The sequence below is a fragment of the Hoplias malabaricus genome, chromosome 14 (assembly GCF_029633855.1).
Source record: "Hoplias malabaricus isolate fHopMal1 chromosome 14, fHopMal1.hap1, whole genome shotgun sequence".
NCBI lineage: Eukaryota > Metazoa > Chordata > Actinopteri > Characiformes > Erythrinidae > Hoplias > Hoplias malabaricus.
The window spans coordinates 13,576,762-13,601,320 of NC_089813.1; the positions used below are offsets into that span (position 1 = coordinate 13,576,762).

Below are 24,559 nucleotides of genomic sequence, written 5' to 3' on the forward strand. Positions count from 1 at the left end.
ACGTCCACGGAGGCAGATGAATCTGCGACGTCGTCCACGAAGACTGGAGAGGCGCGCGTCGCGCTCACGAAGACAGGAGAACGTGCGACGTCGTCCACGAAGACTGGAGAGGCGCGCGTCGCGCTAACGAAGACAGGAGAGGCGCGCGCCGCGCTCTCGAGGACAGGCGCGGCTGGAGGCGCCGCGTTAATGAAGACAGGCGCGGCAGGAGGTGCCGCGTTAACGAAGACAGGCGCGGCAGGAGGCGCCGCGTTAACGAAGACAGGGGCTTGTGCTACTCGCCGGGCTCGCGCTGGAGCTGTAAAGGGTTTAGGGGGTTTCACAGGCGCACCCATTAGATCACCTCGAGGTGCGCCCCTGTTAGCCTCAGACCTCGGAGCTACGGAGGTGAGGCTAACAGCCCCTACCCTTAACGCCCCCCCAAAAATTTCCCCGGACCTGAGGGGGTAATCCTCCAGCGAGGGGGGAACTCCAGAACGCTTCTTTCGCCGACTCCTACGACTCGCGCTGGAGCAATCACTCGACTCATGAATCGACTCATGAATCGACTCCTCCCGAAGGCGTTGAGCCACTGTGGCATGTATCTGTCGGAGCCGGCTATTCCACATCGCAGCCCTGTCGAACATACTGTCTGTGCTAGCTGCGTCCTGGTGGTCGTTCATTCTGTCAGGAGCGAGGGGCGGATTGAGGGAGGCGGACGCATTCGCTAAAACACGGGAGTTTATTATATAACAGAAAATAACCAAAACAGACTTTAAACAAAAGGAAAACAGGCTAAACTAGACTCTAAGAAATAAGCAGGGTAAACGGGGACAGACGGAAAACAAAGCGAAACGCTGACAGAGGAAACTTACGGAGATAGACAGGTAACATGATCGACAGGACGGACGACAACGGAGAAAATAGATACGACACGGTGACAAGAGAAGTGAAACTTACACAAACGGACTTTCAGGGCAAACACGAAATTAGAAAACAACAAGAGTAGGGATATAAACAAAACGATTTGACACGAAGAAGGAAGGAAGGCAACAACGCGACTGGGACACGAAACGACACGACTTGACTTGACTGGAACAGAGCTAAACAACAATACCAAATGAAGTGAAATGAACGACAAACATGACGTGAAACAAGAGGGCTTAAATACAGACACAAACGAGACACACCTGGACAGATAACAAGGAGGACGGGTTAACACATGACACGGACGAGGAGGCGGAACAAAGGCGGAGACTTGAACATAAACAAAACAGAGCCATGTGCAAATAAAGCACATGGCCGGGACAACAGACTGACAGGACGAAGGCGTGACAGTTATTTGCGTGATGCCACTTTAGTTCCTAAAACTTCTTTCACTGCTTGGTTCTTAGAAGAAACATTTTGTAAAAGATAAAGTGGCATTATTTAAGTTTAAACAATTTCCAAAGTAAATGTTTTATTTCAGTGAACAGTTATTTTCTGGAATTGTTCGTCACTAGAACCATTTAGAGACAGAATGATCCAGGAAGGACACTTAAAAAGATAAAAAAAAAAACATTTTATATTAAGGCTCTCTTTTGAATTTCATTAACACTTTAAAGATTCACTGGTGAATAATTCTGTTCTGATTCATTGTTATTAATAATATAATGAGGTAAATTCATAAGATACTATTTTAATAACTGTGTTATGAATTGTGATTTTTCTTTTTCTACAGAGAGTCCTAAATCTGTGTTGTACATAGCGCCTGATAAACAAGTGTTTAGAGGAGAGACTGTCACACTGAGGTGTGTCGTAGAGTCAGGAAGAGACACTGAGTGGAAGTACATCTGGTTTAATGATGACAGTTGGTACACATCCAGTGAATCACAGGAGATTACAGTCCGCTCTGTTACAGAGTCTAACGGTAAATACACCTGCAGAGGGGAGAGGAAAAGTGACACTCAGAAGTCAGAGATCAGTGCTGCTGTTACACTGACTGTGTCTGGTGAGTCTGTGGGTTTGAGTTTTATTATTATTCTTCATTTTGAATAACAGTCAAACTACATTCAGTTTTGAATGAGCATCAACGCATCATCTACAGGAAACAGACTTAAATATAACATTTGTCTCTCCACATTGCTCAGGCCATTGTGTGGTTAAATTCAGCAAATATAAGAATAAGTAACTGTGCTTTAAAATGTGTGTGAGTTCTCTGTAGATCTCTCTGTCTCCAGTCGTTCATCAACAACCCTGCCTTTACAACAGTGTCCTATAGTTATTCATTTACTCCTTCAGTTTATTTTATTTATAACTGTGTGTCGAGAGCCTTCAACATGGGGCTGGACACAGAGTCTGAGCTGGACAAGGCAAAAAGAGGAGAGAGAGAAAAACAGAGAGAGAGAGACTTTCATTTCACTTTAACAAAAAACAAAAAGACATCAATCTAACAAACCCATAAGAAAACACACACACTCCATCACCAAACCATCACAGTAGCTGATCAGCACACCACATGATCAAACAAACTGAACAGAAATATACAATGTCTTTCACATTCAAAACACTTCAGTTTCTCATCCAGCGCCCGAGTCCCCACTCTGTTTCTCCATCAGTTGCAAGTCCAGTGCAGATTCCTCATACACAAGCCTCTGGCAAAGTCCGTGTAAAATCCAAATAGGACAGTCAAAATCAGCAGTCAATAGAGAAGCAATGGACGCCGCAGACCTGTCTCCACTTCCTGGACAGTACTCTTACTGGCGGCTGTAGTTCATATCTGATGCGCCGCCATGAGGATTCCAGTCTCTTATGGGCTGTTTACCCGAAACGCACCCTCCTCCTGAGTCCGGCAGTGTTCCAACCACACGAAACAGTCTCCACAATCCCCCGTGCTGCATGCGCTGTACACACTCTTCACATCCATTAATACAGTTATCTTCAGTAGTCTCCTTAGTGTTCACAGGGAAAAATACCATCGCCCAAAAGCAGTAAACACCAGAGATACAGATGTGCCAGAGAAAAACTACACATAGGAAATAATCAAACTTTTCCGTGCAATCGTTATCCACTTCCTCAGTCTAAAACGTCTCTTAGGGGACAGTGACAAAGTCCTCATTCTTAGTGGCGTACTGCACTGATCTACATTCCTTTTACCTTTTGTAACTTTCAAAAACCGGTTTATCTTTGAGAATGAATAAACATCCTCTGGGGGCTCAGTTATTTCAGAGGAGGTCTCAGACGGACCGGTCCGAGCCGAAAAAAAGCCCGGCCTACAGGGCAAACTGGCAGGTACTTCACACAGCCCTGAACAATCTGATAAAACACTCTCCTCCTCGGAGTCCAGCACAGCTTCCCCCGAGTCACAGAGACACTCATCACGCACACAGCCCACAATCACATCATCCTGTTTCAGAACTGACCCTCCACCCTCCTCCACGAGTTTATCAGTTTTACACTGGGCCTTTCTGTGGGGGCTAACACTAGGCCTGACCGAGTCAGTGAGGTCACTGGGTGTGTTCACAGATACAATACTAACATTAACGTTACTATCACTCTTGGTAAGGGTTACCTTCATTAATACATCAGGCCCATCACCATCTACCCCTTCTCCACCTGCAGAGCTGACGGGTTCAGGCCTGTTCTCAGGCCCCGAGTCCTCAGCTACCTCCTCACCTCTGTCCCCTACCTGCTGCCCCTCCATTAAATCACTCTGTTTAGGCCCATCACCCCCTGCTGCTCTTTTCTGTGTGGGCAGCCGAACTGTTTATGGCTGATGTCTCCACACTCAAAACAGCGGAGTCTTTCCGTACTCACGAACACAATGTACGAGCCCTCCCCGTGTTTAACCCTAAAACTCACGTCCATAGTCTGATCACGGTTATTTAAAAACATGAAAACCTGTCTCCGAAAAGACAGAACATGTTTAACTGCTTCATTTTTACATCCGAGAGGAATCGTGCTCATTGCACCGGCAAATTTGCCAAACCGAGCCAGTTCTTTCATAAACGCCTCGTTTTAATGAACGGCGGAACGTTAGACACAACAACACGGGTCGCGGGGGCACGCAGAGGACTGACCTGCACCAGCACTCCCCTCACCCGGATCCCCGATTCAATCAGGCTGCTCACACAGCTCTCCTCCTCCAAAAACACCACCACTGCTCTGTTCATGCAAGAAGCCGAGTAAATATTCTCACATCCTACCTTCTCTCCGACCGCTAACAAAACTTCCTCCACCGTCGCCCGCTCTCCGGGACACACCTGACGCCATGGCGGAGAGACAGCGTTTCCACGCCGGCCTCAGAGGCCATGACGCCAGCTACAAACCCCTCACCACCGGCCAAAAACAGTTCGGTACCAACAACCTCACTATGAGAAAGAAATAAAAGAATAGAAAGTAGAAAATCAAGAAAATCAGAAAAGTTGGCAAAAACACCAGAAAGCTCTCGCAGAGAGAGAGAGAGAGAGAGAGAGAGAGAGAAAAGAGGGGGAAAAATTTTAATTAAATAAATGAATAAAAATAAACAATAAATTACAATGAGATCAATAATACACCCTCATGAACAGAGCATAAAATACCCTTCTGGGCTCAGATTAAACTAAATTCTTCCCGCCTATGGGTCATTTTATAAAATGCAAATTAAATTTTTCATCTCATCTTTATCAGAGCTTTTAACATTTCATCAACTTCCTGGGTACCACTCCTATTCATTCTGTTTCTTCTGGACAACCACACAGCCATCTTAGCCTGACCCAACAAAAAATTCAACAGCACAACCGTCTTTCTCTGTGCCGCTTTATACTTTGGTCCACACAAATACAAACGGTTAGTCAACACCACCCCAAACGCACTGCACCACGCTCTCAGCAACAAGAACAGAGCAGTCAGTCGGGTGCAGTGTAGAAATAGATGTTCTAGTGTTTCTTCTTGACCACAAAATATACTTTTGCTGCTGACAGTGGAGTTGATGCGTGCCGCATGTCTGTTCGTGGCCACAGCCCCATGTAGTACACGCCACTGTAGATCAGCTGTCCTTTTCTGTATGGGTGGTTTATAGAGTCTGGGGCCAACAGATCCGACCACCATGACTCCTTCACTCTATTTAAAACCTTCCCGTGAGACACTTTAACAAAAAAAAAATCTCATACAATGCTCTTTTACTGGCAACTTCCAGTGATGTCACTTGTGGGGTTTTAAAAGTAAGAAGAGAACCTTCAGTCTCCTGAAAATCTAGAGCTGCTGCAGTGATCGGAATGTAAAGATAAGGCTGGCTCCCTGTAGAGCTACCCTCCAAAAGCTCTCTGAAATGAGAAGGAAATCCAGAAAGCAGTTGTCCTTTCAACCTCTCCATTAACCGAGCGGACCGTACACCAGTCTGTGCACACAGTTCATCGGCCGCTTTCCAGTCTCCCATGGTCCTCAGACCAGCTACTGTAGTAATTCCAGCTCGTAAAAAACTCTTTCGAACAAACTGCGATGCTAATACACTAGTCTGAGTGAGAGGGTTATAAAACAGAGGCTCCTGTTCTACCAAAGTTAGAGGCTTGTCTCTTCTATTTACACGCAGCACATTCGACCAGGCTCTCAGGACGGACTGATAAAACAAAGATGTAGCTGACACACCCATTTCATTTACATTTAAAATAAACAGATGTTTGTCGTAGCCCATACCCTCCACACATTGTAAAAGGGCACAAGCTGTACCTGTCCACGCCAGTCTTTCACAAGTACCCATGTATAACGTCACACATCAGGGTTAGATTCCCTCCACACATCCACCAGTTCACACTGATGGACAACCCCCTCCAACACCTCAGAAGACTGAGAGTGCAGCTGTTCTCCAATCCTGTCCTCCCTAAAATCTAACGTACAGTTCCAATCTCCTCCCATTACAAGCACTGGATCTGTATCAGTCTGCTGCAGTTCATCCTTCAGTTTACAGAACAAGCGTACTCTCTCACTGCCAACGTTATGAGCGTAAACATTTACAAACAGGAACTGTGTCCCTTCAATTACACTATTTATAATTAAAATCCTGCCATGCTCCAAATTAGTGACCTTCGTATCAGAAAGACAGTCTTTTATTAAAGAGCACTGCCACTCCCGCTGTAGTATTAGAAAAATGACTAAGGAAGATATTCTCTTCCCACCACTTCCTCCACTCAGCCTCATTATCGACGTCACTATGAGTTTCCTGGATGAAAAGCACATCAACACCTTTCTGTCTTATATACTCCCCCACTACAGCCCTTCTCATCCTGTCCCCTTTTTAAACGAAATCTCTTTTTTTTATCCAGTTCATCAAAGCTCGCTGACTTCCGTAAATATGCAACTGATGCTATGAATTTTTCAGCATCTGGAAAGAAATCTGTAACATTAACTGCCAAAAGTATCGTCCAGAAAATCAGCAATGTCCTTTAAGGTGTAGAGCTGATTAACGCCCACTACTTGAGACACACTGATGTCAGAAATATTTGAGCAGTTATCATCATCCTGTGAATTAAAAACCCCCATCTCCTCCTCCTGCTCTGCTACACCACCGTCCGTCTCAGTACACGTCCCTCCAGCACAGAGCGACCCCACAGTGCCCCATCACTCCCTGTTTGGGCCTGTACTACAGCTCCATCCTGTTCCAACGCCTCAACACCAGTCTGCACCTCTGACACCTGGCCTGTCCCAGCTGAGGTTTCCTGCTCGCTGTTTTTCTGATCTCCCAGCTCACCACAAACATTCACCTGTTCACCACCAGGCTGTACAACAGTCGTCCTCTCATCACAGTGTCGATTTTTTTCTGCTCCGTTTACCACCAGCCTCTTTATTATCAACTTCTGAGGTATTCCCCTTTACTCCTTCCGCCCTTTCACTACTTTTTTCCTCACCACCCTCCTGTCTACCACTCCCTTCTACATTACCAGTCTGTACAGTCTCTTCCATAGCTGTTTTATCAGAGTCCGGACCTGTCTCTACAGTCTGTGACTGATTCACATCTCCAGCTCCACTAGGCCCAGCCGCAGGACTGTCCCGCTCTCTGTGTGGACAACCAAACTGCTTATGGCCCATGTCCCCACATTCAAAACACCTCATTCTACCAGTACTCGCATAAAGCATAAGACTTCCCTTCACACAGCACTCTGAAAGACACATTTAACTCCTGCACATCCAGAAACATTAGCACTGATCTCCTGAAGGCCCTTCTAACCGCACTCACTATTTTTCCGAAATGAGACAGTTCACGTATGATATCTTCGTCCGGGATGAACGTAGGTACATTCGAGATCGTAACTTTAGTAGTTGTTATTCCCAGCGGAGTAACGGGAAAAAACTCACCACTCAGCGTCACTCCACGTTCAATCACCCGATACACGAGCTCCCTCTCCGCCAGAAACACCACCACGGCTCTGTTCATCCTGGAGGCCGAGATTATATTCTCACAGCCCACACACTCCCCCACTGCCTGTAACACCTGCTCGACCACAACTTCGGGTCCCACCTCACATCTCACGCCATGACGGAGTGAATGAGGTCGGGCTCCACCGCTCAGGTGAGCCGCCATCCCCGCGCTCCGCCTCGAGATTACTACACACTTCTTACATCAACACACTAAAGTGCATTACAAAACAGACCCAGGAAGTGAAAAAGAAACAAAACAAAATAGTTCGAAAGCCTACTCTCAGCGTCTCACACACATTCTCCATGCACCTTCACCCTCCAAACTCCCAGCATGCAACAGAGAGAGCGAGAGACTTCCCCCTGACTGAAGAATATCATTGCTCTCAGAAGGAAACTCTAAAGCAGTAGATTTTCAGGAGAATAAATAAAAAAATTATATTTATATTTATATATTTTTGAATATCGTTTGAGTATATTTGGTTTATTTGTCAAAAAAAATCTGTCACAGAAAAAATCACACTTGTTTTTTCCAGTTTCAGTCAAAAACTGACAAACATCAAAAATGGAGATACAAGGAATAGAACCTTTATTGTAATTTAAACAGATACAATGACATTTTGCACGGCATCTCTTCAGTAGACGCAGTAGCATCAACAACATCAACAAAATAAAATAGATTCAGAAATGGAGAAATAGAATTATAAAAGTATAATAAACACTGTACATAAGTAGTTATAAATATAAAATACTTGTGAGTACCAAGTGTGCTGATTCTGTACAGTCCTATTGTATGCTTTCAGTCCGTTAGCATGTTTGTCTGGATTGGGAGAGGGAGGGGGTGATGGAGGTCACAGCTCTAGGAAAGAAGCTGTTCCTCAGTCTGTTTGTGTGAGATCTTATTGTCTGTAAACCGTTTACCTGAAGGTAGTGGTTGGAACAGTGTGTGAGCGGAGTGTGTGTGGTTGTTTGATGCTGCTGCTAGCTTTCTTCTTCGGTTGGCTAACATACACAGGTCCAAGTCTGAAAGCTCTGTTCCAGTTATGCACTGATCTGCTTTCACCACACAGTGCAGATCTTTATGGTGCAGCTCACAGACCATACCATGGTGCACTGGGTCAGGATGCTGTCTTTGGTGCTTCTAGACATTCACCAACAGCTCCTGATGCAGTTGGGTCTTTTTCAGCTTCCTGAAGAAGAAGAGTCTTTGCTGGGCGTTCTTAACCAGGTGAGAGGTGTTAGAGGACTATGTCAGGTGTTCAGACCTGTGTAGACTCTGAGGAACTTCAGGGGTTCCACCTCTGTATAGGAGTTGTGAATGGGGTGTAGTCATCTGTGAAAAGTGTGAAAAGCATAGGGTTTACATCCCACATAAGTGTCAGGTTCCTCCAGATTTGTCAGTGCGATGTGGAGTGTAGTAGTGATCTATGTAGTTGTGATGGCCTCCTCTATGGAGTGATTTGATCTATATGTAAACTGATGTTTATCAAAGTCAGGTGCGGTGACAGTTCTGATGTGTGAAAGCCCGAGCCTCTCGAAGCATTTCATAATCACAGGCGTCAGAGCCACTGGACGACAGTCATTCAACTATGTTAAGGCTGATTTCTTGGGTACTGAGATGATGGTGGAAGATTTGAACACCAAATACACACACACACACACACACACCAGTGATTCTGTTACACTGAGTGTATCAGGTGAGTGTGACACCTTTATGGGGACAGCTGTTGTGGTTTCTCAGATCCAGAACATTCTTAGAAGATTGGTTTTTCATTATTTAAATATTTCAATGTTGGACTCTCCCCTTCTTTAAGAACTTGACTGACTTTTTCACAGCACACTCTCATCACATTCTAATCTCAAACCAACTGCTTCAGGAACAAAAAATCCACTGATCCACTGAAGTAAAGCTTGGTCTGAGTTTTTCCACCGCCACAAAGTGGAAGATACAAATAAGAGGAAATGTTCAGGTTGTTGGAGAGTGAAAATATCTCGTTCACAAACTGGAACAGTAGCAGTTAATAATTTAAAAAACAAATATAGAACAAAAGACTCCAGTTGTGTGTTTGTGTCAGAAGTGTATGAGTCCATTTATTTGTTTAAAAATGGGAATATAACAAATAATAATAATAATAATAATAATAATAATAATAATAATAATGGGTGGCACGGTGGTGCAGCAGGTAGTGTCGCAGTCACACAGCTCCAGGGACCGGGAGGTTGTGGGTTCGATACCCGCTCCGGGTGACTGTCTGTTGGTGTGTTCTCCCCGTGTCCGCGTGTGTTTCCTCCGCGTGCTCTGGTTTCCTCCCACAGTCCAAAAACACACGTTGGTAGGTGGATTGGCGACTCCGAAGTGTCCATAGGTGTGAGTGTGTTGCCCTGTTAAGGACTGGCGCCCCCTCCAGGGTGTATTCCTGCCTTGTACCCAATGATTCCAGGTAGGCTCTGCACCCACCGCGACCCTGAATGAATAATAATAATAATAATAGGGTTAGTTCATATAGCACCTATCTCAAACTCATTTAAGAGAGAGGACACTTTCCATACACACACACACACACACACATATATATATATATATATTATCAGATAAATAACCCTGTAATGAAGGGTCTACAGAGTGAACTGGATCCATTTGCAGGTTTTATTCACAAATACAACAGAGAGAAACAACCTTAGAATCAAAGTCCAGATCAATGTCAGAGAAATCACAAGGAGGACAGTTTCCAGAGACAGATCAAAAACCAGTGTCAGGAGCAGAGCACAGAGTCCAAAAAAGACAAAAACACGAGGTAAACAAGTACAAACCGCGATCCAAAAATCCCAGCGAGAATAAAGGAGCCACGATCAGAAACAGAAAAAGAGATTTAAAAACTGCAGGAGAAACCCGCTCAGAAATGTGCAGAGAATTCACACAACGCTGGGCACAGAGCTCTGTGGGAGAGAGAGGGGGGTTTGAAGGGGGCTGCTGAGGGTCAACGGGAGACAGGGGAGAATTAACAGCTGATGGGGCACGAGACAATATTCGCTTGTGTGCAAAATCACTACACAAACTGGTTCTGGAGGCAGCGCTGCCTTTGAGGCAGAAGGAATGTAATTAGGAACCAGACAAAAGGAAGGGGTGAATGTGATTGGTTCACAAACGCTGGGTGGAGATTTTCAAATACCACGCCATAAACCAGTAAAGCTCCACTTAGTCCCTCATGGTTTATTTGCTCTGACTGTGAGACACGTCTTTGGAAGAAATAATAAATGCCATAAACTTTCTTTTTTACTGTACACTTGGTTCTGTTTATAATTTGTTAAAAGTGTTGCAAAAAGCTCAGTATTTTGGTTTTGCTTCAGTGGAGGAACATGTAACTGACTCTGAAGAAGCTGCTGAATGTTATAAAGCTTTGCTGCCTCTGAGGCAGATTCCAAAGTGCTTTCCTTCAGATTTATGATATGACTGCTGCCTCAGAGGAACTGCAGAAGGACAAAATAATGCTCTGCTTCCTTAGATGCAGCAATCATGTGCTATTCCCCTTTGTCTTAGCCTCTGCCTCAGAGGAAGCAGGACATTATTGTATAACACTCCACAGCTCCTCCGCAGACAGCAGTCATAATTCAAATGCTTAGGAAATTACTTCTTCAGAATCTGCCTCAGAGGCAGCAGAGGATTATAACTTTCTGCAGGTTCCTCTGAGTCAGTTACGTCATACACCATTTTTTTGGCAGCACTTCCAACAAATTATGAAAGAGAACTAAGTCTACAGTAACATACAGTAAATGAAATTTTATTGTACATTTATTTCTTCCAGAGACATGTCTGACAGTCAGAGCAGACACACACACGGGGTCTAGGTGGAGTTTTACAGGTTGACGGCATGGTGTTTGTAAATCTCCACCCAGTGTGTGCTGATCAGGTTCATCACTGTCTTTTGGCTGGTATCAATTACATCTGTTCTGCCTCAAAGACAGCGCTGCCTCCAGAACAAAAAAAAATTCTCTTTATTTTTTTTTAATGCATTTTTGTGGTGTACTGCAACAGATTGGTTTGATTTTGATTGTTTTCCAATTTTTATGTACATTTTTCTAGATAAAACCTAATGGGTCAGATGATAAATGGTGTAAAATGACATTTTCCAGCTTCGTGTTTGTTCTGACATTGTGTGACTAAATAAAACACCACTCAGGGTCTTCTGTAGACGAGCTGATCATAAACAGATGAAGATTCATATTTAATTGTTGTAGCTGTAACTGAGAAAATGAGTAACTTACTTTTCCAACACACCACAGTGTAACTTTCTTTAGTTGTGAAAAGAAAAGCCGCTGTGCTGACTTCATCATTTCATATCAGCAGTAAAACCCAGACTGAGAGTGGAGTCTCAGAGCACAGTCTTTACTGGAGACACAGTTACTCTGAGCTGTGAGCTGCCACAGTCGACTGGATGGAGATTTTCTGGAGGAAAGACTCTCAGTATTTACACCCTCCTCTGATTCCTGAAGATAGACACAACAACACAGTCAGTGCAGCAGTGTGTACTCCAGGAGGAACAGAGTTCCAGTGTGCAGCGCTCAGGGAGATTATTATTCTGTGTTCTACAGTGATACCATTCAATTACAGTCAGAGTTATGGGATGACTTCTGTTTCAGTTTTTACAAATGAGTTCAGATTTATGATTATAGAGGTTTAGTAATATTTCATGTATGTCATTGGACGGCAGGGTGGTGCAGCAGGTAGTGTCACTGTCACATAGCTCCAGGGTCCTGGGGTTGTGGGTTCGAGCCCTATTCCAGGTGACTGTCTGTGAGGAGTTGTGGAGGAGATGTGTTCTCCCTGTGTCTATGTGGGTTTCCTCCCACACTCCTAAAACACACGTTGGTAGGTTGATTGGTGACTCAAAAGTATCCATACGTGTGTGTAGTGCCCCCTGATGGACTAGTGCCCCCTCCAGGGTGTGTTCCTACCTTGTGCCCAGTGATTCCTGGTTGGTTCTGGACCCACCTCGACCCTGAGCTGGATAAAGAGTTACAGACATTAAATAAATTAAAAATGTCAGAAGGATTGCTCTCAGAAGAAAACATTTCTTTTCAAATCCATAACTTTACAGGGGATTGATAAAGTTTTGTTTATATTTTAGGATGTTTGACCATGTTTTTTATTTGTTTGTCATGAAGAAAGAAGACAGTTGTTATTCCCATATTCAGTCAAAAATGTTTAATAAAAGGAGATACAAGGTTTTATTCTGTTACAATAATCATTTCACTTTGACTTTTCATTTTGTGACAGTGAGACCAAGGCCTACAGTGAAGGTCCAGCCAGCTGCAGGTGTTTTCATCAAAGAGAGAGTCACTCTGACATGTGAAATAAACAGTGGAGTTGATGGGAAATATGTGTGGTACAAGAATAATGCTGCTGTCCAAAATTCTCAGAAGAAGGAATATGAAATCGATTCTGTTGATGGGTCTCGTGCAGGTGTTTATACCTGTGAAGGACCACGATCTTCAGGCCAAATATACACAGAGACCAGTAGCTCTGTTAGACTGAGTGTATCAGGTGAGTGTGACACCTTTATTACATTATATTGCATTAGAAATATAGCTCACAGCAGAGGAATGGATGTTTTCAGGAGCGTAGATGAAAGCTTTAAGTGTTGTTTCTCTGATGGAGACAGTGTGGGTGGTTTATCAGGTCCAGCACATTTTTACAAGTTATGGTTTTCATTATTTAAATATTTAATAGTTTGACTCAGATTCTTCATTCACACGACTGGCTTTTTCACAGAACCACAGCTCGTCTCATATCAGCTGCTTCATGAGCAAAACCTCCACTGATCACTGAAGTAAAGCTTAGTCTGAGTTTATCCACCGCCACAAACTGGAAGAGAAAAATAAGAAATGTTCAGGTTGTTGGAGAGTGTAAATATCTCGTCCACAAACTGGAGCGGTAGCATTTTCCAAATTCAGGAAACAAACAGAGTCCATTTGTGTCTTTCAAACAGCACAGAATGAGCACATTTATTTATTTTTAAAAAGTAAAAGGAACAAATATCATCATATACCAGTGATGGGTGTGTGTTTATCAGGTAAATAACCCTGTAATGAAGGGTCTACAGAGTGAACTGGATCCATTTGCAGGTTTTATTCACAAATACAACAGAGAGAAACAACCTTAGAATCAAAGTCCAGATCAATGTCAGAGAAATCACAAGGAGGACAGTTTCCAGAGACAGATCAAAAACCAGTGTCAGGGTCAGAGCACAGAGTCCAAAAAAGACAAAAACACAAGGTAAACAAGTACAAACCGCGATCCAAAAATCCCAGCGAGAATAAAGGAGCCACGATCAGAAACAGAAAAAGAGATTTAAAAACTGCAGGAGAAACCCGCTCAGAAATGTGCAGAGAATTCACACAACACTGGGCACAGAGCTCTGTGGGAGAGAGAGGGGGGTTTGAAGGGGGCTGCTGAGGGTCAACGGGAGACAGGGGAGAATTAACAGCTGATGGGGCACGAGACAATATTCGCTTGTGTGCAAAATCACTACACAAACTGGTTCTGGAGGCAGCGCTGCCTTTGAGGCAGAAGGAATGTAATTAGGAACCAGACAAAAGGAAGGGGTGAATGTGATTGGTTCACAAACGCTGGGTGGAGATTTTCAAATACCACGCCATAAACCAGTAAAGCTCCACTTAGTCCCTCATGGTTTATTTGCTCTGACTGTGAGACACGTCTTTGGAAGAAATAATAAATGCCATAAACTTTCTTTTTTACTGTACACTTGGTTCTGTTTATAATTTGTTAAAAGTGTTGCAAAAAGCTCAGTATTTTGGTTTTGCTTCAGTGGAGGAACATGTAACTGACTCTGAAGAAGCTGCTGAATGTTATAAAGCTTTGCTGCCTCTGAGGCAGATTCCAAAGTGCTTTCCTTCAGATTTATGATATGACTGCTGCCTCAGAGGAACTGCAGAAGGAAAAAATAATGCTCTGCTTCCTTAGATGCAGCAATCATGTGCTATTCCCCTTTGTCTTAGCCTCTGCCTCAGAGGAAGCAGGACATTATTGTATAACACTCCACAGCTCCTCCGCAGACAGCAGTCATAATTCAAATGCGTAGGAAATTACTTCTTCAGAATCTGCCTCAGAGGCAGCAGAGGATTATAACTTTCTGCAGGTTCCTCTGAGTCAGTTACATCATACACCATTTTTTTGGCAGCACTTCCAACAAATTATGAAAGAGAACTAAGTCTACAGTAACATACAGTAAATGAAATTTTATTGTACATTTATTTCTTCCAGAGACATGTCTGACAGTCAGAGCAGACACACACACTGGGGTCTAGGTGGAGTTTTACAGGTTGACGGCATGGTGTTTGTAAATCTCCACCCAGTGTGTGCTGATCAGGTTCATCACTGTCTTTTGGCTGGTATCAATTACATCTGTTCTGCCTCAAAGACATAGCTGCCTCCAGAACAAAAAAAAATTCTCTTTATTTTTTTAATGCATTTTTGTGGTGTACTGCAACAGATTGGTTTGATTTTGATTGTTTTCCAATTTTTATGTACATTTTTCTAGATAAAACCTAATGGGTCAGATGATAAATGGTGTAAAATGACATTCTCCAGCTTCGTGTTTGTTCTGACATTGTGTGACTAAATAAAACACCACTCAGGGTCTTCTGTAGACGAGCTGATCATAAACAGATGAAGATTCATATTTAATTGTTGTAGCTGTAACTGAGAAAATGAGTAACTTACTTTTCCAACACACCACAGTGTAACTTTCTTTAGTTGTGAAAAGAAAAGCCGCTGTGCTGACTTCATCATTTCATATCAGCAGTAAAACCCAGACTGAGAGTGGAGTCTCAGAGCACAGTCTTTACTGGAGACACAGTTACTATGAGCTGTGAGCTGCCACAGTCGACTGGATGGAGATTTTCTGGAGGAAAGACTCTCAGTATTTACACCCTCCTCTGATTCCTGAAGAAAGACACAACAACACAGTCAGTGCAGCAGTGTGTACTCCAGGAGGAACAGAGTTCCAGTGTGCAGCGCTCAGGGAGATTATTATTCTGTGTTCTACAGTGATACCATTCAATTACAGTCAGAGTTATGTGATGACTTCTGTTTCAGTTTTTACAAATGAGTTCAGAATTATGATTATAGATGTTTATTAATATTTCATGTATGTCATTGGACGGCAGGGTGGTGCAGCAGGTAGTGTCACTGTCACATAGCTCCAGGGTCCTGAGGTTGTGGGTTCGAGCCCCATTCCAGGTAACTGTCTGTGAGGAGTTGTGGAGGAGATGTGTTCTCCCTGTGTCTATGTGGCTTTCCTCCTGGTGCTCTGGTTTCCTCCCACACTCCTAAAACACACGTTGGTAGGTTGATTGGTGACTCAAAAGTATCCATACGTGTGTGTGGTGCCCTCTGATGGACTAGTGCCCCCTCCAGAGTGTGTTCCTACCTTGTGCCCAGTGATTCCTGGTTGGTTCTGGACCCACCTCGACCCTGAGCTGGATAAAGAGTTACAGACATTAAATAAATTAAAAATGTCAGAAGGATTGCTCTCAGAAGAAAACATTTCTTTTCAAATCCATTACTTTACAGGGGATTGATAAAGTTTTGTTTATATTTTAGGATGTTTGACCATGTTTTTTATTTGTTTGTCATGAAGAAAGAAGACAGTTGTTATTCCCATATTCAGTCAAAAATGTTTAATAAAAGGAGATACAAGGTTTTATTCTGTTACAATAATCATTTCACTTTGACTTTTCATTTTGTGACAGTGAGACCAAGGCCTACAGTGAAGGTCCAGCCAGCTGCACGTGTTTTCATCAAAGAGAGAGTCACTCTGACATGTGAAATAAACAGTGGAGTTGATGGGAAATATGTGTGGTACAAGAATAATGCTGAAGTCCAAAATTCTCAGCAGAAGGAATATGAAATCGATTCTGTTGATGGGTCTCGTGCAGGTGTTTATACCTGTGAAGGAGCACGATCTTCAGGCCAAATATACACAGAGACCAGTAGCTCTGTTAGACTGAGTGTATCAGGTGAGTGTAACACCTTTATTACATTATACTGCATTAGAAATATAGCTCACAGCAGAGGAATGGATGTTTTCAGGAGCGTAGATGAAAGCTTTAAGTGTTGTTTCTCTGATGGAGACAGTGTGGGTGGTTTATCAGGTCCAGCACATTTTTACAAGTTATGGTTTTCATTATTTAAATATTTAATCATTTGACTCAGATTCTTCATTCACACGACTGGCTTTTTCACAGCACCACAGCTCGTCTCATATCAGCTGCTTCATGAGCAAAACCTTCACTGATCACTGAAGTAAAGCTTAGTCTGAGTTTATCCACCGCCACAAACTGGAAGAGAAAAATAAGAAATGTTCAGGTTGTTGGAGAGTGTAAATATCTCGTCCACAAACTGGAGCGGTAGCATTTTCCAAATTCAGGAAACAAACAGAGTCCATTTGTGTCTTTCAAACAGCACAGAATGAGCACATTTATTTATTTTTAAAAAGTAAAAGGAACAAATATCATCATATACCAGTGATGGGTGTGTGTTTATCAGGTAAATAACCCTGTAATGAAGGGTCTACAGAGTGAACTGGATCCATTTGCAGGTTTTATTCACAAATACAACAGAGAGAAACAACCTTAGAATCAAAGTCCAGATCAATGTCAGAGAAATCACAAGGAGGACAGTTTCCAGAGACAGATCAACAACCAGTGTCAGGGGCAGAGCACAGAGTCCAAAAAAGACAAAAACACGAGGTAAACAAGTACAAGCCGCGATCCACAAATCCCAGCGAGAATAAAGGAGCCACGATCAGAAACAGAAAAAGAGATTTAAAAACTGCAGGAGAAACCCGCTCAGAAATGTGCAGAGGATTCACACAACGCTGGACACAGAGCTCTGTGGGAGAGAGAGGGGGGATTGAAGGGGGCTGCTGAGGGTCAACCCACTGATGGAGCTCCAGTCAATATTGTGGTGAGGGAGATCACTCGTGGGCCGGATGGGAAGTGCATATCTTCTTCTAAGCACCTTTCTCTCTGCTGCGTTTTTGTTGTGAACTGAAACAGATTGTTTCTAATTGTGTCTAATATTAAGTTGTGAAAAGAACATTTCCCAGATCACTCTTTGTTCTGACATTGTGTGACTAAATAAAACAATATTCAGGGTCTTCTGTCCCAGACAGCAGCATATATCCGTCCACTGGCGTAAAATGTTTGGCACTGACTGCAAACCACTGCTGGTCCACCATCGGACCTCTCAGATTACTGCCCTGTGTTCAGACATTTTTAATCCCTGAAAATATCTGTATTAGACAAGTTTATAGAAGACCTTTTATACACAATGACAATTCAAAATGATTTACACAACACTACAGAAATATTACAGTAGAAGAATTAACATTTTAAAATATAATTACAACTTTTTAAAAGTAAAATAAGAATTAAATCATAAAATGCACACAAAACAATAACAGAAAATACATGGTTAAACTGAAGATCTAACACCTCAGAAGGGCTTTTGAGAGAGTTACAATTAATAAAAGAGAAAAATAAAGAAAGTGTTATAAACAGTCGATAAGAAAATAACAGAAATAGAATAAATCAGAGATGTAAAGGAATAAATGCAGACTGTAGTGTGACACTGAGTGCAGTGTTCATCAAAGACACAGGAAGGTCTTTAGTGTAGATCTGAAGATTGAAATATTTGGGTCAAATCTGATGTCTTCCAGGAGTCTGTTCCAGGTGCAGACAGCATAGTGACTGAAACCTGCCCCCCCTGTGTGGTTCTGACCCGGGGCACTACTAACTGACCAGTCCAGAGTGATCTGAGGGCCCTACTGGGTTCATACACTTCAAGCAGATCTGAAATATATTTAGTTCTGAGACAGTTTACTGATTTATAAACAATTAATAGCAGTTTAAAATCAATCCTGTGTTTAATCAGGAGTCAGTGCAGTGACCTGAGGATCGGGGAGATGTGCTCGGTTCTAGCTGCTGTATTTTGAATAAGCTGCAGCACCTAATATTATTAACTACAGGCAGGCAACACGTCTAATGTGTGTAGATGATTCTAGCTGCTGGACAGTGGTTCTCAGTCTCTGACCTGTTTACCACTGGTAAGGAATTGATCAGTAACTGAAAATCTGCAGTTTTCATGTGTAAGTTACATAATGATTCACAGATTTAATTATGTTTTTATTATTTATTATATTTATTATGTTTTACTGAAAAAATACACCATAGTTCATTATGTCTGTAAGGGAACGGGAACAGAGTTCCTCCAATTTCCAGGTAAATCCATGTAAATAAAGCAGTTTCAGCTGCTTGTTGGATGTAAGCATTAGATTAGAGACAGACTCGAGCAGTTTGGACTTAGATACAAAAGGGCAAAGCGTCAACAAGAAAAACGAGCCGAGACACAACCCGAGAATTACTCCAAAGCAGAATCCAGAGACAAAATGGAGAGAAACACAAAGAGAATTCTGTACACATGAAGATAAAATAGAAGAAAACTCTGAGCTGAATAAAACAAACAAACTGAAAGAACTATGCGGCTGATATTTACATCATTAGAGCCATAAAACACTGTTTAACTGTTCAACGCCTCCGTTACCCACTGATACAAACATCGAGAGCTGCTGTGAGCACCTGCCCCAAGCGGCGGATAACTGACATTACACTGCCCCAATAGGCTCAATGCTGACTGCTGGGGAAGACAATATAAGGTCAGTATTTGGCAAGATCCGAGGTTTAACATGTAGATGGATGTGGGTTGACTATTTGGCAAACAGTAGGTCACTATTGGCCTTTTTATCTATGTGTTATAACGGATTACTAATGACTATTAATGTATTAACATTGTGTCTTTAGCTCCGCTGTATAAACGGATTTATCTCTATAGCTTCAGTGACTTAAAATCGGACACTGTTTTTTGGTGTAAAATCAAAATTCACTGTACTTTCACTGTCTTTGCTTCAGTAAAATATTAAAACTCTTTAAGCTTAAAAAAAAACAAAAGAGATTTCCAATAAACAAATTCCATTAATGGACTTTTTTTAATTAATGGACTTTTTTTTTTTTAAAGAAATACCTCGACCTACACTCACTTCAAGCCGTAGTGGATCTGTACTGAGAGGAAACCCAGTGACTCTGTACTGTACACTGGGTCAGTCTGCTGGATGGACCTTCTACTGGTCCAGAGACACACAGAGTCCTGAGATCAACTCCAGCTCCTCCATCTACAACATCAGCTCAGTTAGTGACTCTAATGGAGGTCAGTACAGGTGCAGAGCTGGCAGAGGACACCCAGTCTACTACACACACTACAGTGATGCACTCTGGGTAAACGTCACTGGTGAGTAAGAGACTTTCACTAAGTGATGATATTTATTGCTATTAGGACTGAACATGTAATGATTTATATTTACATCACTACACACACAAATAGTCAACATTATTCAGAATTCATAACACATCTTCCTTCCACAGCGTCACATATTTATCTGTGAGTTTTATCAGGGGGTGGGGTGGTGTATTTTTATGAACATTACCTGAAAGAATATTACATTAAGAACTGTGCTTTTAATGAAACTAGAGATGTGAACAAACAATGAAGATTAAATTAGACTGTGTCTCGACTAAGAAAACTGAATGCAGCAGCTCTTATTTTATTAATTTAAATGTGTGAGTACATTTTATTTGTGTTTGTCAGACTTCTAATAAATCTAGCTGTTTCCTTAAAAATGAATCCAACATGAGGCTCCAGTTTTATAAACAACATAAACCTAAACAGCTCTGAGGCCCGTCATAAATATATTTATTACATAATGAGGTGAAAAATGAATAAATAAATCTACAGTTTCTCTCCTCAGTGTAAAGGTGGAGAATAGTGTTTTTTGCATGAGGCCAGTGTTTGTTTCATAAAACACCTTTCACTGGTTGCTGTTTTGGAGAATGTTTTTTGTAAAAGAGCTGTGTCAGTGCTGTACAAATGCGGCCAGTTGTAAGACTTTAATTTGCCCGCGGCTTTACTTTAAAGAATACATCATTAGTGGTCCTCTGGCACCTGGCAGTTTTTCCTTTCGCCTGACGGTGGCAGTAGAGCGCTAATGTACAGGACACTGCACCACTGTGTTAATGAACTAATCTAAACATAAACACCGTTTATTTCTCTGGACCAACAAAGTAATTCACAGAACGACATTTGGTGATTGCTGCAGCAAAAGAAACCTCAAAGTAGACCGTGAGAACCGGCGATTTCAAGAGAGAAGGAAGTATCTGCAGTAAAATGTTGGATTTTACACTCTTTTGATCTCCTGCAGCAGTTAATGCTCTAAAATAAAATTCAGTAGTTAATAAATACAAACTGTTTTGTAAATTTGTGTTTTTCATAAACACACTGTTATAAATAACTCATGAATGATACATTTGGAAAGAGAGACTGGCCCTTAAGACTTTTTATATGACTCTGTTTGAAAAGAGTTTGGACACCGCTGAACTGCTCATTGTTTTAAGTTTAAAGAACATTCAGATTAAAGGTAATATATCAGTTAAAGGTTATTTTCTAAAATTATTCATTCAAGCCTAGAAACTCTGAGGCAAAATTATAACGGATGATCTTTAAACTGATATATAACTTTTTTAATGTTAACTCTTAACAGATTCACTAGTGACCATTTCCATTCTGATTAAATAATATATATATTAACTGCTCTGGGTGATTGTTTGTGAGGAATTTGGTGTGTTCTCCCTGTGTCTGCTCGGGTTTCCTCCCACAGTCCAAAAACACAGGTTACTAGGTGAATTGGCTCCTCAAAGCTTTCCAAAAGTATAAATGTGTGAGTGAATGTGTGAGTGTGTGTTGCCCTGCGATGGACTGGCGCCCCCTCCAGGGTGTGCTCCCACATGGCGCCCAGTGGTTCTGGGTAGGCTCCGGACCAACTTTGACCCTGAACTGGATAAGCAGTTACAGACAATAAATGAATGAATGAATAATTATAAAAAGGTAAATTATTAATATAATCTCACAACAAACTCTCATTTATTAAGAGTCTCATGAACTGTTATTTAATCATTTGTATTTTTACAGATAGTCCTACAGCTGTGGTGTCCAGTATAAAGCCTGATGTACATGTATTTAAAGGAGAGAATGTCACTCTGAGATGTGACATAGAGACAGGAGGAGACACTGAGTGGAATTACATCTGGTTTAAAGATAATAATGAACTAAAGCAGTTCAGTAGATCACAGGAGATTACAGTCCGCTCTGTTACAGAGTCTAACAGCGGTAAATACACCTGCAGAGGGGAGAGGAAAAGTGACTCTCAGAAGTCAGAGATGAGTGATGCTGTTACACTGACTGTGTCTGGTGAGTCTGTGGGTTTGAGGTGTATTTTCTTGTTAATTATACTGTATGTAATAATCTTCTCCCTCTGTATAAACGTGTTTGTGTCTGTTCTATTCTCCATGTCGTCTGTGTCAGGTGAAGCCCAGGCAGTATTGAGTGTGTCTCCACAGAGCTGGCTGACTGAAGGAGACTCAGTGACTCTGAGCTGTGAGGTTAATATCTCCTCTAAAGGCTGGATGTTCAGCTGGTACAGAGCTGTTCCCTACAAACAAGGTTTAACCCAGATTACAGATGTTCATGGTAAAGTGGTGTATTCTGTAGAGCTCCTGTCAGACAGCAGAAGAGGAGCTGGAGGCTCCTACACTCTCAGTCCTGCTGCTCTGTATCACACAGGAGTTTATGTGTGTGGAGCAGAGAGAGGAGAACCAGCCTTTCACACACAGTACAGCAGTCCACAGCCGCTATGGATCACTGGTGAGGAACTAGAGCCGGTGAAGAATATACAGTCAGAACAGTCCACATTTATTAGTACAAAGTCAAAATATTTGATCTGTGTTTGAATCTGAAGGAGACGTAGGCACTGGAAGTGTGAAATATCATTTAAACACAAGTGTATCTTCCTCCTCAGTGTGTTTTATTCATTAAACCAGTTCTTTCTGTGGACAGTGTGTTTCTCAAGCATTATGTTAGTATTCAGCAACGTGATACACATCCGTCTTCTGTGTATTTTCAGGTAACTCTCCTCCAGTGTCTCTGATCATCAGTCCCAGCAGAACTCAACACTTCAGCACTGACTCTCTCTCACTGAGCTGTGAGGGACACAGAGACTCTGCTGGATGGAGAGTGAGACGATACACACACAGTGAGAAGGTGTCCAACTGTTCTTCAGTTCCAGGGTTTACCTGCAACATCAGCTCCCTCTCCACATCAGACACTGGAGTTTACTGGTGTCAGTCTGAATCTGGAGAGAGAAGTGATCCTGTCAACATCACAGTGCACAGTGAGTCTCCACCATTCTCATCAATAATAGAGGCTTAATACAGAGGACTACTGAGGTTTTGAAAGATAATATTGGGCTTAATTTTTCAAGCATAATGTAATAAAAATCGAAATACAGTCACACTAAATACCACAGCACACTTTTACTGACTCCTGTTTCTATCCTGCAGATGGTGATGTGATTCTGGAGAGTCCTGTCCACTCTGTGTCTGAGGGAGATTCTCTGACTCTCCGCTGTTTAAATCGCTCGACAAAGTCCTCACACCTCCCAGCTGATTTCTACAAAGATGGAGTACTTCTCCAGAAGCAGACGACAGGAGAGATGACCATCCATAAAGTCTCAAAGGCTGATGAAGGTCTCTACCACTGTAAACACCCAGAGAAAGGAGAGTCTCCTCGGAGCTGGATCTCAGTCAGAGGTCTGCTGCTTTCTGATTTATATTTTCATTAAACAATAATCTCTGTCCTATTTTATAGTGGTTTTAATGTGTGTGTGTGTGTGTGTGTATCAGGTGTGTCTGTTTCAGAATCTCCATTCTCAGTTCTCAGAGTGCTCAGTAGTCTCATGGCAGCGACTCCTTATTTGATAACCTCCATTGTGCTGGGGGTGAAATGCTACAGAGCTCGAGGTAAGAACTCAGTCTTTCAGTCGTCTCTCAGTTTCTGTGAATCAGACATTCATCAACCTTTAACTGAATCAGAACATCTGATCAAAGACTAATGTGCTGTGTTTATCGTGTATTTCACAGTTAAACCTGATGAGGTGAACACACCATACGCAGTGATAGAAGCTGGAGCATCTGACTGAGTGTTTGATACAGAGTTATTATAATGTGTACTACAACGGCTCATTTAGAGACACTCAAACAGAAAGGTCAGAAAAGTGGCTTTAAACAGCAGTTCAGTGTCCAGCTTCATTTCTGCTGTTAGTGAGTGCAGTTGGATTAAAAGCAGGTGATTCAACTCCTGAGACTTTTCGCTTTATTCGAGAAAAAAAATCATAAATATTAGGTTATTTTGTGGCGTACAAATGACTGATTGCTTTTTTAAACCCTCCTTAAAAATTTTCACCAAGGCTTTTTATGTTTAATATATTATTGAAAAGACAACATTTCTAATCACATTTGTATTCTTGATACATCGTAACCTGTACACTGAGAAGACATGCTGAATACTTTTGTCTTACTTTTTACTTTCTTATGTAACTAATATTTAAAATATTAGCATTAATTTTATTTTAATCTATTAATAATAAAAATGTTTAAATATGAATAAAAGGCTCACTTTTAGATTAATAGCATTTGTGTAATATTTTATGATATTTCAGCAGTATTAGCTGTATTTTCTTCAGTAATAGAATAAATATGATTATAGTGTGATTGTGTTTTGTATCTGGTTTGTGATCGTCAGTGTTCAAATAAAGATCAATGATTGCTGTCAATAATTAATGGTGTGGGTTGTGTTTATTCTGAACGACCAAGCTGTGGTGAATAATGTGATTTAGATCCTGATTTTTGTCACAGCTGTTCAGGACCTGTAAGAGTATTTCAGCATCATGTGCTCTGTGGATTTTAGAGGATTTTAGTTCTTTTTAGGTTTTTTAAAATTTTGTTCTATTTATTTCTATTTTAGTAGAAGTGACATCACTGCTTTAACATCTGAGATCCTAGAGATTCACAACAAAACACAACCGTCTCCTTCAACCAACAGAATGAGGTCTAGAGTAAAACCTGCTGCTGCTGAAAGGAGAACGTTTGTAGAATGAGGTCAAAAATAGTGCCTTTTTTTTTTCTTTTTTTTTTTTTTTTGATGTAGGTTTCTGCCTTCACAAACACTGGCTGATATTCACTAAAG

At 41.9% G+C, this 24,559-nt stretch overlaps 1 protein-coding gene across 1 annotated transcript; it reads left to right on the forward strand.

Moving 5' to 3' along the window:
• Positions 1 to 8,452: 8,452 nt before the first annotated feature.
• LOC136666286 (leukocyte immunoglobulin-like receptor subfamily A member 3) lies at positions 8,453 to 23,884 on the forward strand. The gene is made up of 11 exons (XM_066644385.1): positions 8,453 to 8,575; positions 12,766 to 12,889; positions 15,168 to 15,287; positions 16,120 to 16,386; positions 19,445 to 19,714; positions 21,449 to 21,727; positions 21,842 to 22,180; positions 22,440 to 22,706; positions 22,876 to 23,124; positions 23,218 to 23,334; positions 23,455 to 23,884. The coding sequence occupies exons 1-11, from the start codon at positions 8,453 to 8,455 to the stop codon at positions 23,511 to 23,513; spliced, it is 2,214 nt and encodes a 737-aa protein (XP_066500482.1). The 3' UTR covers positions 23,514 to 23,884.
• Positions 23,885 to 24,559: the final 675 nt, after the last annotated feature.